General features: G+C 37.8%; 1 protein-coding gene across 2 annotated transcripts in view; it reads left to right on the top strand.

Annotated features, from left to right (window-relative positions):
- Window positions 1-17,430, top strand: part of GRID2 (glutamate ionotropic receptor delta type subunit 2) — a 1,554,957-nt gene that overhangs the window by 1,279,568 nt on the left and 257,959 nt on the right. For both annotated transcript variants that reach the window (XM_043871276.1, XM_043871274.1), the window contains exon 13: window positions 7,836-8,031. In XM_043871276.1, the coding sequence (XP_043727211.1) occupies window positions 7,836-8,031 (196 nt within the window). The remainder of the gene's footprint in view (window positions 1-7,835; window positions 8,032-17,430) is intronic.

The following is a 17,430-nucleotide window of genomic DNA, read 5'->3' as shown; positions in this document are numbered from 1 at the left end:
ATAGCTCCTCAGTATGGACTGAACCATCTGTAAACCAAATTTTCTTCTGACATCAGGGAGTGTTAGAGTCCCACTTACCTCACCATTTACCCTTGATACCCTATGTTTCATCAGACTTCCTTTCCAAACTTGTATCTGAGGAGTTGGGAAAAATTCACTGAGAAGGAGCTACTAAGATACAGAATGTGGTTTCTCAAGTGACAATTGAGCTAATTGGCAGATAGGACACTGGAAAGCCTTTCCATATGTTTTTTCTGCTCTCCTATAAGTAGAGCATTCCTCTTCTCGAGAGACTTCTTCTTCTTTACGTAAATACTTAACCCTTGAAAGAAAGAAAAAATAACTCCAGTATTACCAGAGGGTTTCCCAGGTGGTGCTAGTGGTAAAGATCCTGCCTGCCAATGCAGGAGACATAAGAGAAGCAGGTTCCATCCCTGGGTTGGGAAGATCCCCTGGAGTAGGAAATGGCAACCCACTTCAGTATTCTTGCCTAGAGAATCCCATGGACAGAGGAGCCTGAAGGGCTACAATCCATAGGGTCGCAAAGAGTCATACATGACTGAGTGACTGAGGATGCCCATGACCACACATTACCAAAGGTGACTGTTCTTTGTTCTGGTCTGTATCTCTTCTTTTGGAGAAGGCAATAGCACCCCACTCCAGTACTCTTGCCTGGAAAATCCGATGGACAGAGGAGCCTGGTAGGCTGCAGTCCATCGGGTCGCTACGAGTTGGACATGACTGAGCGACTTCACTTTCACTTTTTACTTTCATGCACTGGAGAAGGAAATGGCAACCCACTCCAGTGTTCTTGCCTGGAGAATCCCAGGGACGGGGGAGCCTGGTGGGCTGCCGTCTATGGGGTTGCACAGTGTCGGACATGACTGAAGTGACTTAGCAGCAGCAGCAGTAGCATCTCTTCTTTAGCTCCTAAAACCATAGATTCTTTTATATATTTTTTTATTATTTCCTTTAGCAGAGTTAGTTGAGCAGTTTTCTTCATCATTTCAACTTCTTTCTGATATCTTAATCAGAAATCATTCATCGCATCTACCACTAAATTGTCAGATCTGTTTCCACACTACTTAAATAAGTATCTGTCTCAGGAATAGACATTCCATCTTGTACTGGACCCCTTGTCTACCAGAATCTTGGACTATACCTCAGCTTTTTCTGATATTTTGTTTCAGTACTATTTGTTTAAATTTTCCTTTTATTTGTCTTGTCTCTGAATTCATTTATGGCAAAACATCTTGTCACACAACTCACTGGTGGTCCAATAAAGCTTCTGCAGCTGATTGTAATACAGAAAGGCTTTCTAAAGTTCTCTTTCATAAAGTTTTGTTTTCTAAATAAAGTATTTTCTTTTTAACTACACAATACTTTTGACCACCATTAATCACCCACAGAATGGCTGGTAATATATAGTAAAAACTCCATTTTATGCAACACTGGTTTAATGGGAATGCTGGCTGTCCAAGATGAAAGCATTTTCCTAGTAAAGAAATGTAGCCAAAACAAATGAACCTCATTGATTGCTGTTTTCCAGACCCTCGGCTAGGTTCTGAGTTTCAAGACAGATAAAAAACAAATAAATAACATTAAAAATAAAAAATCTCATGAGAATCAGTAACATGTATTCTAATGAGGTAAACAAAGAAGTAAAATTTCAAAACACAATGCTAAGATGTGAACATATTTTAAGTATTAGAAGAGCACAGAAGAGACATCAGAATTTGATCTTGAAAGGAAGAAATTCACCAAGAAGATGAGCAAACATGCTGGGAAAACACCTACCAAGCAAGGAATGGTGAAATAGTCTGTTTGCCCGGTAATTGAATATGAATGAGGCAAAAGGTTATTTCTGAAAATGGGGAAAAAAGTTTTTAGGGCAAATTTTGGAAGGATCTTGAATGCTATGGAGTTTGAACCATTTTCTAAGGGCAGTGGGTTATAAAGGAAGTATTTAAAAAAGGCAGAGATAGGATCAGGTTTGCATATCAGAAAGAATACTGTTAGCTGTGAAGGTTGGATTAGAAGTAGGTGGGAGTAGAGGTAGGGGAAAAGCTTAGAAATAATTTTCAAGGTAGAAATGATGAGGATACTGGCAATGGGAAGGCAAAGGTAAGATTTAGGAGGTAAAATTTACAAAACTTGATGAGAAGTTAGAGTGAGGCATTAGAGAGAAAGGCCACAGGTGAGGAAGAGCTTCAGCTGAGAATAAGTCTATTGGTGGGAAAAGTTAAAAAATGGCAATTTTTGAAATCATAATAGAGGACAAACTAACAGTAATAATAGTAATAATAACTGCAAGGATCAGTAATTGAGCACTTAAAGAGTACGTTTTAAGGTAAGTGTCTTATATCAAAATCTACTACAAACCTCCAGATATTTTATTATAAAATTATTATTTCTCCTATTTAACAGGGAAAGGAATTGCGATTTGGAGAATTTTAATTTGCTCGAGGATTGACACTTCAATCTTTATATTTCAGAACCTGTGTTTAGAAGCTGAGAGGTTGCCCAGTGCAGAGGTTGGCAGTACCTCTCAGGGGTAGGCCTGCCTTACCTGACCACCTCAGTCTAGTTTCCAACTCTTTTTTCTGCTTCTTGTGTCTCAACATCACTAGTGTTCACTCTGCAGACCCTCTATTACGGCGTGTAGTTGTTCTTTAAGCTGTTAAATTTTGGAGCACTTTTCCTGCTTGGGAAACCTGCCTCCGTACCCTGCCAGCGACAGTGCTCAGCCACTGCGACCAATGAAACACAGTAGGCACCAGTGGGCTCTAAGTGGTTGCTATACTGGGCCCTTGGCACTACAATAAAATCTGTCCTTTGGCAGATGCTGAAATTACCATCCAGAGGAGGAAACTGGGGAGAGAGTGTGGGAGGAAAAGCCTGAGCTGAGTTGGAGGACTCTTTTAATGTATCCCTGCTTGTTTGTCTCTCTTCCGCTGTCAGCCCCTCGCCTGAAGCATCTCAACCATTTTTCTCTCCCTGAAGAAAAATCCTTCTGATGGGATAACTTGAGTCTGAGTGTTCCATTCCATTACAAATGGGATTAGACTTAAAATTCCCCAGAACTGGAGCTGGCAGCTCACTCTTGTCATTTGTTGGTGAGCATTCCATGCAACAAGGCTCAAATATGAAACAGAAAAAAGAGAGAAAGAAAGAAAGGGAGAGAGAAAGAGAGGGAGGGAGGGGGGAGGGAGAAAGAAGGAAAGAGAGAGAGAAAGGGAGAGGAGATGTAAAAGAAAGGCCTATGAGAGTTATTTTAAAGTTTATATGGATAAGAGCTATTCTCCTATTGAAAGAAAATAGGTATAAATATGAGTGAAAGTTCATGGCAGTGGGGATGGACATTAGATTTTTAACTAATTGACAGCTTTAAAAATCTAAGCAGCAACACATTCATTATAATTACACTGACAAAGTCATGTAAATGTCACAAAGAATTTGCCATGAAAAAAATTATGACCATTTAGTATCCTAAGTTCATACATTCTTATACTTGGAAAAGTGATGAGACATTAACTCAACTCTAATTCATGAATCTCCTTGTTAGTAGTTGTCCTCCTGCCACACACACCAAAAAAAAAGTCCATCAGAAATCATTAAATAGTGCATTATAAGGTGAGGAATTATTATAATAATAGTCTTTGTATGAAAACAATAGATAGCTTGATCAAATACTGATGTGACATGTCCTAAAATCATCACTTTTTGAGGACGCTGTTACTCTCCCCATGTATAGATGAGGAAAGTAAGGTTAACAGGGGTACTTAACATCACACGGCTTACTAATAAGAGACCTGCTTGACTTTAAAATCTAACCTACCCAATATCAAAGCTACTGCTAATATCAGACTATCACATGTATCAAAATTAATTTTCAATGCTTGAAAGGTTTTAAGTATTTTTCTTCCCATGGAAAGAGTTTGTAATCAGCCTAGATCCACCCAAATACCTAAAATTTAATTTCACAGAAGTGCCCTAAATTACAGTTTCTTAATATTTGTAATGTTCTTGTAAGTAACTAAATACCACTTACCTATCAGACAGTACTGTTTAGTATAGAACATGGGTATATTAAATAAAAGAAGAATTTCAGTAAGATGTTGAGAAAATAAGGCTGATTAAACTGGAAAAACATTAGCTTTCTTTTATACGTATAGCTGTGGACACTCATTTTTACTGTGTGTATGAGTTGGGGTGTGGGACTGGGAGTGGAGGGCTCAGGGCTCATGGATTCGCAGAGTGATTGCGGGGTTTTGTGTGTGTTTGGGCTTCCCATGTGGCTCGGCAGTAAAGAATCTGCCTGCAGTGCAGGAGACCTGGATTGGATTCCTCGATTGGAAAGATCCTCTGGAGAAGGAAATGGCAACCCACTCCAGTATTCTTGCCTGGAGAATCCCATGGACAGAGGAGTCGAGTGGTCTACAGTCCATGGAGACACAACTGAGCACCCACAGCACAGCATGTGCATGTATATGAGTTTTGTGTGGCTGGGCGGAAAGACAGAATATATCAGTATGAGTATATTCACAGCTAACTCTTCTCTGAAATGCTCTAGATTTTCCCATTTCTTCTGTGTCCTGGGTAAACGTTGCCAATTGTTAGAAAAGAAATGTCAATATTTGCCAAGGTAAATTAATCTATGTGTTAGGTGCTTGTGAACTATTTTATAATTGTGTAGCATTTTAAAACAATGATTTGGCATGTCTAAATAGTATCTACTCAGATGTTGACCTTAAGATATAATGGTTTTGAGGATTACCCCTTGTGAAATAACCTACTTAATTTGTTTAGGGCCTCATAATATAGACCATAGCATTTCTGCTGATCTAAAATCTTATGAGCATGAAAATAACAAAATTACTACTTATAATAGGTCCTTTCTTTCTCTGTTTGGCTCCTAAAACAACTTTCTTTTTCTGTGATAAGCTATTTGTGTTCACTTCATTTTGCTTCATTTTATTTTTGTCACCTTTGGTGTGCTATCTTGGTGTACTATGATGGAATGACACTGAATCAGACAAGCTGTAATTTTTATTGCAGGCATATCTCATGGCACATTTATAAGCTGAACTTGATATCAGAAATGAAGCTAGAGGGAACATGCCTTTGTTCTAAGTTACAAAATGTTCTGCTATTCTGAATTTGAAATATGTTGAAAATAAACTGCCTCTTTCTGACATCAAGAACGTCACATAGGAAACCTATCAAGATATTGCTTTAAAATTTCTGAGTGTATAAAACAGTTTTGCCAGCTAAGAACCTGTATTATAATTCTATATTCACATTTAAAGCTAATATTCAAAGTGATACCATGGCACAAAAATTTGCTTGTATTAAAGATCCAAGCAGTTGATTTCAATTTTCTTTTCATGGAAAGCTAAGAAGGAGCATTAATTTATTTAGCAGTATTTTACTAGTATGACTATTTGAGCAAACCAGTTACATATTTAGATATAGGCATAAACATTTTTTTCACCAATACGCTATGATCTTGCCAAGTGGAAACCTTTGGAAAGTTATGATCGAGATTGATTGCCAGAAACTATGGGGCAGAAAGTGGCCAATCATATCCAGGGGGGGTTTCTGGTGAATCCTAACATGGCTTTCTCCAGTCCTAACATTACCTTCAGGTTCTAGAAAGCTCAGGCTGGGTATAACTACCTAACCTTGCTCTTCCATTTGTAGATATTGAATGAATGAAATCTGCTATCATAATCTTTATTGACAAGTTTCATTTCTTCCCCCTGTGTAACCAGTTTAAAGCACATCACTATACATTGGGAAATATGTTAGAATGTTAGTTTTGAATATAGTTTTACTTCTTCTACTAGAAACAGTAATAAATTAGAAATAAACTGTTCTTTTAAAACAAAATTCTTATTGCTATACTAGTACCAAGGTAAGTTATGGTACGTTCCAGCAGCAGAGACCCTGTCACTCTGGTACTAGGCTACACTCTTAACTATGGGCAACTCACTTTTATTCTTGCTTCTGCCCTCAATTATTTATCTATATTGTCACTTTTTCTTTTACAAATGCAGAATTATCTCAATAATTGTAGGATATTCCAGAAAATTCTCCCCTTCAAATAGTCTGTTTTACTTTCTTTATTTTACCTCCTTCAAGGAATGAGCAAGCAAAGGAATCTGTTGTTTGTTCTTACTTCCCCTTGCTGCTGCAGGGTCCCCAATAAAGCTTTGCTTGCAAAAAGAAAAAAAATAGTAATTTTTAAATTCATCATTTCATGAAGCAGAAGTGTAGAGCAAAAAGGAATTACCATGGTATCACTCATTTCCATAGAGTAGATGATACACATCAACAACATAAAACTCAATAAAATGCAGACTAAATTTTGCTGAAAGTTACCATTAAAAACTGGCACAAATATTCCTTTAACAAACATGGCCCATAATGTATTGTTTGCAACACAATTTTGCACATGATGAAAATTTGTGACCTGCAAGGGTATTCCCAATACCCTTACCCAATGCTAGCGTTGCTTGCAAAGACCCCCAGGAAATCATTAGCAAACTCCATCTAGAAACAGACCAAAAGGTCAGAGGTATACATAATATGACATTCATGGCCCGTGGTTTTACAGGGCTGTGGGTATTTGTTCTTGTTCAAAATATGGTATAGTGCTTCAAAGCATCTGCTCCCATTCTTAGAGGTTAGTGAATTTGAAGCATGCCAGCATCTAATTTTAAACAGTATGCCAAAGACACATATTTGTTCTTAAATGTCAGTCATTAGAGTGGGGTGCCTACACAAATTCAGTGAGTTCCAGTGAAGTGGTAATTGGTTCTCCAAGTTAGATAGTATGAGTGTCTTATCAGAAACTCAAATATAAGGAAATTGACCATCAATTTAGAGACGAATAACCTGGGACAAGTAGATACCATCTGTAACTTACAGATTGATTTGAAAATCCTGGAACATTATTCTGTAAAAGAGAAAGCTAAAAACATATTCAGCTTTGCAAAAGCATGAAATTTACTCTATTTTAATACAAATAGAAATCTCTCTCTCTCACACACACACACACACACTTAAAGCAAATCTAGCAAAAATAAATAAATAAATATAGAAATACAAGTCAGCATCTTGCAGTAGAAATATGGTTTTCGGAGTTGGTCAGATCTACATTTGAATTCTGTCTTTATCCTTCAATGGCCATGCCACACTAAGCTAATCCTCTATTCCCTGTACCTAAGTTTTCTTATCTATAAAATAGGTGAAATAGTTCTGAACATGCGGCATAACTGTAAGGATAATGTATGCCAACTGCATAGCATGTATGGAGTAACCACTCAATAAGTAATGACTATTACAAATACTAGTTTTTAAGTATACACCTACCCAAACATGTTGTTTATACAAAATGTAATTATTTTATAAAAATGCTGAAGCCTTGTCACCTAAAAGAACATAAGCTTAAAGCTTGCAACATACTGAAATTTTAAAAAACTATATGATTATATAGCAATATAATTTCATGTTTCTTTGCTTTGATAGCGATTGCTTGATTTTTTTTTTTTTTCCCCCTCACAGCAGGGGGGAGAAAAATAGCCTTGCTCTATCACTCGAAATTTCCACCTTTCCTTTAGTAATGATTTTTGTCTTCTTGTGATCCATGTAGGTTCTATACACCCGTACAGCAATTCTCTTTCTATATTATATCTTAATGTTAAGAAAGAACAAAGGAAAACAAACAATTTGACATTTGTATTTATGTATATTACTTTTTGCTTCCTTTATTTCCACTTGAAAGTATTCAGTATTCTGTCTTGTGTCTCTCTGCTCTCCCAATAATCAAGGTCTCTCCAGGACCTTTCCAAGCAAACAGATATTCCTTACGGCACGGTCCTGGACTCTGCAGTTTATGAGCATGTTCGCATGAAGGGAATGAATCCTTTTGAGAGGGACAGCATGTATTCCCAAATGTGGCGGATGATCAACCGGAGCAATGGATCGGAGAATAACGTCCTGGAGTCCCAAGCAGGCATTCAAAAGGTACTGGCCATAGTTCTGCATTTGTAGTCTACCATTCTGTCCCTAATATTGGAATTGCTAAACTGAGGCTGATACTTCCTTTTTGTCATTTTAACTTTGACATAGAGTTTTCAGTTACGGCTTCCCAGGTGGCTCAAGTGGTAAAGAGTCCACCTGCCAGGGGATGTGGGTTTGATCCCTGGGTCGGAAAGATCCCCTGGAGGAGAAAATGCAGGAGTTTTCAGTTAAATTATGCCTTTTATTGGTTTAAGAAGATTTTGAGGTGACTCACTACACCTGTAGAGGGAATTCACAGATTTCTGTGGCATGGCTAAGGATCTTTTACAACAGAATTTCAAAACTAGAAAACATGAGCTGGTATTTTGTTCAGAACAAGGTCAGGGATTATACACATGAAGACTGGAAAAGGCTTTTACAAATTCCATTCCAAATATCATTCAGGTTATCCAAGTTTTTCAAAGAACTCTGGTTGTTTTCTACACTACATTTGTTTTTAGATGAAAACTTTATCTTATGATTATGTGAAGTTCTGTGGGAGTAAAAGTTAATCTTGTCCACAAATACAGTTTCAATGAATGTCTGTTTCTATTTCCAAAATGAAAATCTTTATTAATAGCTTATTTTTATAAAACCATCATTTAGAAGTTATTTAAAAAACACAGAGAGCCATCCTTTGTATGAAAAACATTAAGTTAATTTTTATTCTGGGCTGTGGCTTATAAACATGTACATAGAAGTAATTCTTTCTTCCTCAGGCCCCATCAACCTCCATGAGAGAACTGAATGATTTTTGCTTAAAATTATCCCAGCGGCTTTCACAGTGAAAATCACAAGGGCTGACTTTCAATAAGTAATTATGGGATGAATGAATGAATAAATGTCCAATAACAGCATCAATGGTGGCATATACTTTTTTCTGTCACCTTTCACAGCATAGTAATTTGAACTCCAAGTCTGAGTTCCTTGTTTAGAAGGCAAACTCAAAACTACCTTGTTGGAAAATGTTTTGTTAACTATAAATATTATTCTGCCATGTGGGTATATCAGTCATGTCCAACTCTTTGTGACCCTATGGACTGTAGCCTGCCAGGCTTCTCTGTCCATGGGATTCTCCCAAAAAGAATACTGGAGTGGGTTGCTATGCCCTCTTCCAGGGGATCTTCCCGACCCAGGGATCAAATCTGCGTCTGTTATGTCTCCTACATTGGCAGGCAGATCCTTTACCACTAGTGGGAAGCCCACATTCTGTCAGGTTCTAGGATTATTCTATACCTTTTCCTATGTTGTCCTTTACTACTGCTCTTGCTACGGTTTCCTAGTGTAACCCTCGTAATTTTTTCAGTCACTGCACTGATACTATTGTTTAAAAACTACTAATGCTGACATAAAGGTCTTTCTGAGTATAAATGATGCCTTTAAGTAAGTGACTGTCCTTGAGATGTTAGCAACGGCTTCTAACTCCTTCACCCTCATTATTTGAATCCCAGTTTCCCATGGCCCAGGTACCAATCCTGAAATATATATTTCTTCTTTTTGTCCAGAGGCCTGTTCGTTCTTAGAATTTCAACACAGTACCCTCCACTTACTGGGGACATGGGGGAGGCAGGTGAGATTTGGTGGGTGAGTGAACTTAGATGTTGTACTGGGGAGAAAGGAGGAGAGATTTTAGGGTTTACTAGGTACTCACTGGATGTGGATGAATTTAAGCCTCAGAATAGTTTTTGAAAGAGTTCTTTTCCTTCATATTGTCTATTGTTAAGAAAGAATTTTGCTTTCTTGAGTATAAATTGAAGTTCAAAATTTATATCTTTATCAATTTTAGATCTAAAGCTCCTCATACTTTTCAAAGTCTTTCTATACCATAACATTCTCCAGAGAAAATTCAATTTCTGATCTCCACAGATACAAATTCTCAATAAAAATATTTTTCAAACATACATATTCACTCCATTCATTCAATCATCCAGTACTTGCTAATTAACAATTATGAATCAGACACTGAGGTAGGAACTGGAGGTAAACCCGACCACAGGGGAATGCCTGGATTCATGAAATATAGTCTGATGAGACAGATTGAGAAGGAAACTAAAATACATGATCAACAAAATGATTTACATTATGGTAAATGCTATCAGGAAGACAAATAGGATGCTATTGTAGAAATTTGCTTGAGAAGCAGTAATCAGTAAATTTCCTAAGGCTATAAGATATTAACTACAATCTGTCTGATCAGGAAATGGTCATGTGGAAGACAGGATGACAAAGCATTCAGGCAATGCTTAGCATAGGTTAAAGTCCAAAGATCCATTCAGAAACCGATTTAAAAATCTACATGAAGTTGACACTGTTGAATGAGAAACAGTGGAGAATAAGGTTAGTAGGCAGGGGATAGATCATACAGGACCTTGCCCGTGGTTAAGAACTTGGATTTTATTTGAATTTAAAAAAAAAGATGTAACTGAAATAACAGAATGTAGTGGTTCATTTTTATTTATCAAGAAGATCATATAACTTCCATGTGGGAACTGGGTAAGAATGAAAATAATGAGACCATAAGAAACTTGTAACTATCTAAGGTAGCCAGCTAAATTAACACCTTGTTTCATTCCTATGTTCTTATATATATACACACACACACACACACACACACACACACACACAATTACCCGTCATTCTTTGTATTATTATAAACAAGTTACACTTCTGACATCCCAGTATTTCCAAAATAATATATAAATCTAGAGATAACATCAGTTGCTACATAGATGCTTTGGGTTAGTCACTCAGTCATGTCTGACTCTTTGCAACCCCATGGACTGTAGCCTGCCAGGCTCCACTGTCCATGGAATTTTCCAGGCAAGAATACTGGAGTGGGTTGCCATTCCCTTCTTCAAGGGAACTTCCCAACCCAAAGATCGAACCTGTGTCTCCTGCACTGCAGGCAGATTCTTTATTGTCTGAGCTTTAAGATATATTTATATATCATTTAAGGTCTTCAGTGTTCTTTAAGAAAACCCCTTGTTTTTTAAGTATGTACATAGAATTTCCTACATTTTCTGGGTTTTTAAAAAAATTTATGCTGTTTAACTATGGGTATATGTAAAAATAAACTGTAAATATTTACACGCAAAAAATTCCTGTCCAAGAGTCTATGAAATAGAAGTGTTTTAGACTCAGCTATTGACAGTTTTGTAGCATGTGCTATGAAACTTAGTTAATTATTTTTAGGCTTTCATATTTCTTTTTCTTTTAATGCATAACCATTCCATTGCTTTTCAACTTGGGCTTGTGTTTTTTATACTGTTGTTAAATGTCATACTTTTTTTTTTTTTAATCTGTTATGAAGAGTGGAAAGAACTCTGATCTTAGGAAAAAACTCTCTGGTTTTCATTCTTGTTTCTTCCAGTTGTCAGTTCTATACTTTGGACAAATTACTTGGTTTCTCTAAGATTTACTCTTCTCATCTGTAAAATTATCACAGTGTGAGAGTTAAAAGCCTGGACTTTGCAGGCATACAAATAGGTTTGAATCCAGTTTATTTTTTAAGTAAAAGGTGTAAATGTGACTAGTTACTTAACATTTCTGGGACTCAGAATTGTTATCATGATATTAAGAATTTCTGCCTCTTATGGTTTTGATCATTATTATACATATATATATATACACACACACACACACATACATATATATATATATATGTAGAAGCATCAGTAAATAATATGATTAGAATAATAAACTCTTAAGATGATTCTAAAGTTTACATGAAAGAATGTATATGTGAGTGATTTCTTATTACAAAGCATTATTATTTGGTATTTCCTAAGGTTAACCTAAAATTATGACATAATAGAAAAAAATGCCATAAAAGAGGTAGAGAACAATTTTTGTTTCTATTCCCTGATAGTCTGCTGATAAAGACTGCTTACAAGTTTAAAGCTGCCAATCAAGTCCCCAAGTATTTACTACACCCCATATGTTCAGTTTTCTGATATAGTAGAGGAGTAGTGAAGAATGTTCTTATTAATTTATAATGGGAAATATCAAAATGAAATTTGCTTATTGTCTACATTTCTTTCAACCAGTATCAGAGACAGCTGAAAACTAATTAGACGAGACTGCTACTGCTAAGTCACTTCAGTTGTGTCCAACTCTGTGTGACCCCATCCCTGGGATTCTCCAGGCAAGAACACTGGAGTTGGTTGCCATTTCCCTCTTCAATGCATAAAAGTGAAAAGTGAAAGTGAAGTCGCTCAGTCGTGTCCGACTTTGCGACCCCATGGACTTCAGCCTACCAGGCTCCTCCATCCATGGGATTTTCCAGGCAAGAGTACTGGAGTGGGGTGCCATTGCCTTCTCTGAGATAGAGACTAGGTAGTTATAATAAAATGTATTTTGGTTCAGTTTTCAAGGTCTTAGCCAGCTTTTATTAAAACACAAAATCAACCAACCAACCAACAATAACCTCTTCACCTGCTAAAGCTCACTGGGAGTTCATAAGTTTGAGAACTATAACACATGAAATGTTTCCAGTGGATTCTTCCTGGAGGAACCAGTCTTGCACATCTCACACAGAAACTCCCTGTTCTCTGCCATTGATTTCTAATTTGTACAGGCAGAAAAGACCCCTGAGGTCTTATATGTCAATATTCCACAAAAGGCCAAACTTCATCTATAGTATATTTGACAGGAATTCATATATATAGTAACTCCCTACCAGAAAGCCTGCATCACTGTGAAAACAATCCTCCCAATCTAATTGCAATTTTAAATGGATCTCATTAATGTCTTAGTTTGTGCTTTTTCCTAACTGTACTACTAGTCTCATCGTTTTTCTTCAGTTCAGTTCAATTCAGTCGCTCAGTCGTGTCCAACTCTTTGTGACCCCATGAATCGCAGCACGCCAGGCCTCCCTGTCCATCACAAACTCCCAGAGTTTACTCAAACTCATGCCCATCGAGTCGATGATGCCATCCAGCCATCTCATCCTCTGTTGTCCCTTTCTCCTCCTGCCCTCAATCCCTCCCAGCATCAGGGTCTTTTTCCAATGAGTCAACTCTTCGCATGAGGTGGCCAAAGTATTGGAGTTTCACCTTGAAGGTAAATTCCGATCCCTTCTAACAGCTTTGGTCTGCTTATACCAAAGATACCTGTAAAAATGAGGGTTAGGTAAACAAGTTCTAGTCTGCTATTCTTCAGAGGCGTTCACCTGTACCACACTAGCCTAATTAAACTGGAACAAATGTGTTTCTGCCTTCCTCTTCTTAGGACTTTTTGTGTAAGCAGGAAAAAATGTGATTTGAAAAATATAACTGGAGTTTTTTTTTTAATGAATTCATCCAATAGTTATTTATTGAGCATATTCTATGTATCAGTCAGTGTTTGGGTCTTTGAAATGAAGATAAATGAAAAAAACAATGCCTTCCTGAAGTATACATTCTAGTGGAGAAGGCAAACAATAAACCAGATAAATAAAATACATTGCATTTCAGGAGTAATCACTGACACTGGAATAAATATTAATACATAAAGTAAGTGAGGGGTGGAGGCAGAAGAGAAATATACACCTGGATAAAGTTTTTCCTGGCATAGGGTCAGCCAGTGCAAAGGCCCTGAAGTGGGAGCAAGCCTGGATGTTCTAAGATTGTGAGGGAGGCTAGCGTAGCTCCAGAAATGCAGTGCAATATTATTAACTATAGTCACCACGCTGCATATTACATCCCTATGACTTGCTTATTTTATAACTGGAAGTTTGCACCTTTTGACCCTTTTTACCCACTGTAATCTTAACTGTGGAATGAAAGGCATCTGAATATCTTAAATTATTTAGGTGATTCTGATTCACAGCAAAGATTGAAAACCACTGATGTAATATTTTGAAACCATGGAAATGACTTTGGCATTTACTCTGATATAGGAAACCAAGTAAGGCTTGAGGCCAGAAGAGGGCCATGGTCTGACTGACTTTTGAAGGTCCACTCCAGGTGCTGTGTAGAAAACAGGCAGGGGCTGGAAGCAGGGAGACCAGTGCAGAGGCCGCTGTAATCTTCCAAGTGGAACATGATGGTGGGTGGACCGGGGGTTATGGTGAAAGTGGTAAGAAGTGGTTGAGTTTGAATGTATTGTGAAGGTAGTTCTGATGAGATTTTCTAGAAGATTGAATGTGGAGTATGAAAAAGAGGAGTTAAAGATGCATCCAATATGTTTCACTTAAGTAATTGGAAGAAGGAATTTGCCATTTATTGTGACTGAGAAAACTATGGAAAGAGCAGATTTTAAAAACCAAATTAAAATTTGCCTTTGGCATGATAGTTAATATAAAATGCCTCTTAATTATCCAGGCAAAGATGCCAAGAAGTTTGCTTCATATATGAATTGGATGTTTAGAAGAAAGTTCTAGCTGGAGATAAACATCTGGGGATGATTAGCATAGTGTTTGCCTTTTAAAGTAATCAGACTGGATGCTATCACTAAGGACGTGTGTGTATCTAGAGAAGAAAGATATCCAAACTAATCCATGAGACAGTTTAATATTTAGAAGAGGGGAGATTTTAATAAAAGGGTATAGCAGAGTCAGGGAATGATCAGCCAGTGAGGCAGGAGAAAAACCAAGAGCGGTTGTTTAGAAGCCAAATGAAAAAAGTGTCTCATGGAAGCTCAAATGAACAACTGTCAAATCATCTCATGGATCAAAGATGATGAAAACTAAGAATTAGTGATTTCTTTGGTAACCAGTAGTCACTGGTAACCTTGACAGAAGCAGATCTGGTAGAGTGAAAGGAGCAGGAATTACAATTCAATTGGAGAGGAAAAAAAAAGAAAAGAGACAGTGGTGATTATGAGAATAGGCACTTTTTAAAGGCGCTTTCCTAGAAGGAAATAGTGAATAATAGGACAGATTCCTGGAGTGGGATGTGAAGTTCAGGAAATTTTTTTTATGAGAGAAGATATACAGTGTCTCTATATTTATGGGACAATATAATAAAGAAGGCAATACTCATGATGCAGGAGAGAGACAGGAGAACTGCCAGGATCCAGTGTACAAGTGGAGGGTTGGATTTCGGAGCACAATCCAGCCATAGTAAGAGGAGGGAGGGTAGAGTATACAGGGATACCTCACATAGGTTGGAAGATGCAGTGATGGGAGCACTGAAGGTCCATTTTTGACTGCTTATATTTACTGGAAAAAAAAAAGAACAGGGACCAAGGTCATCACCAAAGCAGGATAGAGATTCCGGAGATTTAAAGAAAGAAAAAGTAGGCATGGTTGTTCTGGAAAATGGGAGGAACCATTAGACTAGTGAAATATAATAGATTCCTAAACAAGACTAAAGACCCCTTTGCAGTAGTGGTCATGACTATAAATTGGGACTAATCAGCATGATTGTGGGGTTCTCTCTAACCTCACTATCTTCAGGTGCCAATTCCACCAGAATGGTGTTTGCCAGATAAGTGTGGTAGAAGACAGTGAGGTGAGGAAGTTGAGAGTATATGTAAAGAAATGATCTCCATTATAAATCATGGGATCTGAGCTGTATGGGAAGGAAGTCAAAGCACAAGGAAATTGAGGCTAACAAAAGGATGGCATGAACAATGGACTATAGGTCTAGATAGGATTGGAGAATTGTTGGAGGTAGTGAACCAGAAAGATAGGATTGGAAATAATATGAAGTTTGGTTCTGAGATGACACATCTGAAATTGAGATGATAAAGACAGTGCTGGCATCGGAAATGATATGACATGAGAGTGGGTGGCTAATGTGGGAGAAAAGACACGATCTTTGGAGAAGTAGAAGCCAAGAGACTGATAAGCCAAGTACTGGAAAAGGATGTCTATGTGAATAGTCGAATCACCAAGAATAACCACAGAAGAGGAATTTGAGGGTGACAGAGAGGCAAGTGATAAAATCTTTAAGTTTGGAGAAGTGACAGAATTAGCAGATGTCTGCAGTAAGAATGAGTAGCATGTAGTAGAGTCTGATAGTGTGAGTTTCAAAGCTGAAGGACTTCAGAGACAAGGGTCTAAAACTGGTTCAAAGGGCAAGGAGAATACCTACTACTGATCCAGCAACAGTGGTGTGAATATTGTAGAAAAGAAAAATAGCCATCATTTGAAAAGACCAAAGGCACTGTGGTATCTCTTGAGGAGAAGCAGGTTCTACTTAGCAAAAGAAAGGAAACGGATATTGTGTTGTTGTTGTCCAGGCCCTAAGTCATGTCCAGCTCTTTGTGACCCCATGGACTGCAGCATGCCAGGCCTCCCGGTCTCTCACCATCTCCTGGAGTTCGCCCGAGTTCCTGTCCATTGAATCAGTGATGCCATCCAACCGTCTCATCCTTTGCTGCTCTCTTCTCCTTTTGTCTTCAATCTTTCCCAGCATCAGTGTCTTTTCCCATGAGTTAGCTCTTCAGATAAGGTGGCCAAAGTATTGGAGGAAGAAAATTTTAAAAACCAAAAAAGGAAATTTAAAAACCAAAAAAACAGCCTGAGGGCATAGGGAGAAGAACTGTATGTCTTGGTTTGGAACAGCGTTAATTTTGCCAGATGTTCCATTCCACTCTAAAGAGTATTCCCATCCAAACAATAAATTATGTAATCTCCCCAGATATATGGGTCATGGTGATGATAGGGTTCCATAGACCAGAATGGAAGAGTCTGGACAGTTGGAAAGGAATGGGAAAACTGGTCAAAACCAGGCAGCGCACAGATTCAAATCAAGAAGTGCTGAGGAGTGACCTAGAAGTCAGATTCTTCTTGATGCTGGGCACTCAGAGATTTAGAAACAATATGGACTTTAGGCTCTAGATCAATGAGCTAAGTTGGTGAATATGAGGTGACAGGGTGGGGGAGCATGCTGCCAGGATCGTGGTGACATTGGCAGAGAGGAGTCCTGATAAAGAGCAGTCTTACCAAGAGCTGAGGGATTTGAGGGCATCACTTCCTACAACTGAGGGACAAAGGGAAAGGTAGTAGCTGACTAGTGGGAACCAAGTTACATAAAAGAAAAAAAAAAAAAAACTTTGTAAGTAGAAAACAAACTTCAACTGTTATTTAGTTTTACCTATAATAACATTTGGTCTTAGGGACTTCAAACCTATGAACCACACTGGCCATATTCTCTGCTGATTATTCCATTCCCCATCCTCTTAGAGCACTGTACCTTCATTTGCCATTGAGTAAAAATGCCAGAGTAGATGACAGTTCATGAACCAGCAACAGAGAAAGGGTAAGAGCTAGCTTGAGCTTCAGTAAGTGTCGTGGTCATATACTGAGTAGGTACATGACCCTAACATCGGGGCCAAGCCCCTATTACAGAAATGAATAATCAGACTGAACACAACTTGCAGAGAAAAGGCAAAATACTAAACAGCCTGGGTCTATGAAAATGCCAAGAGTCCTGG

The sequence above is a fragment of the Cervus elaphus genome, chromosome 17 (assembly GCF_910594005.1).
Source record: "Cervus elaphus chromosome 17, mCerEla1.1, whole genome shotgun sequence".
Classification (NCBI taxonomy): Eukaryota; Metazoa; Chordata; class Mammalia; order Artiodactyla; family Cervidae; genus Cervus; species Cervus elaphus.
This window is presented reverse-complemented; position numbering and strand designations above follow the sequence as displayed.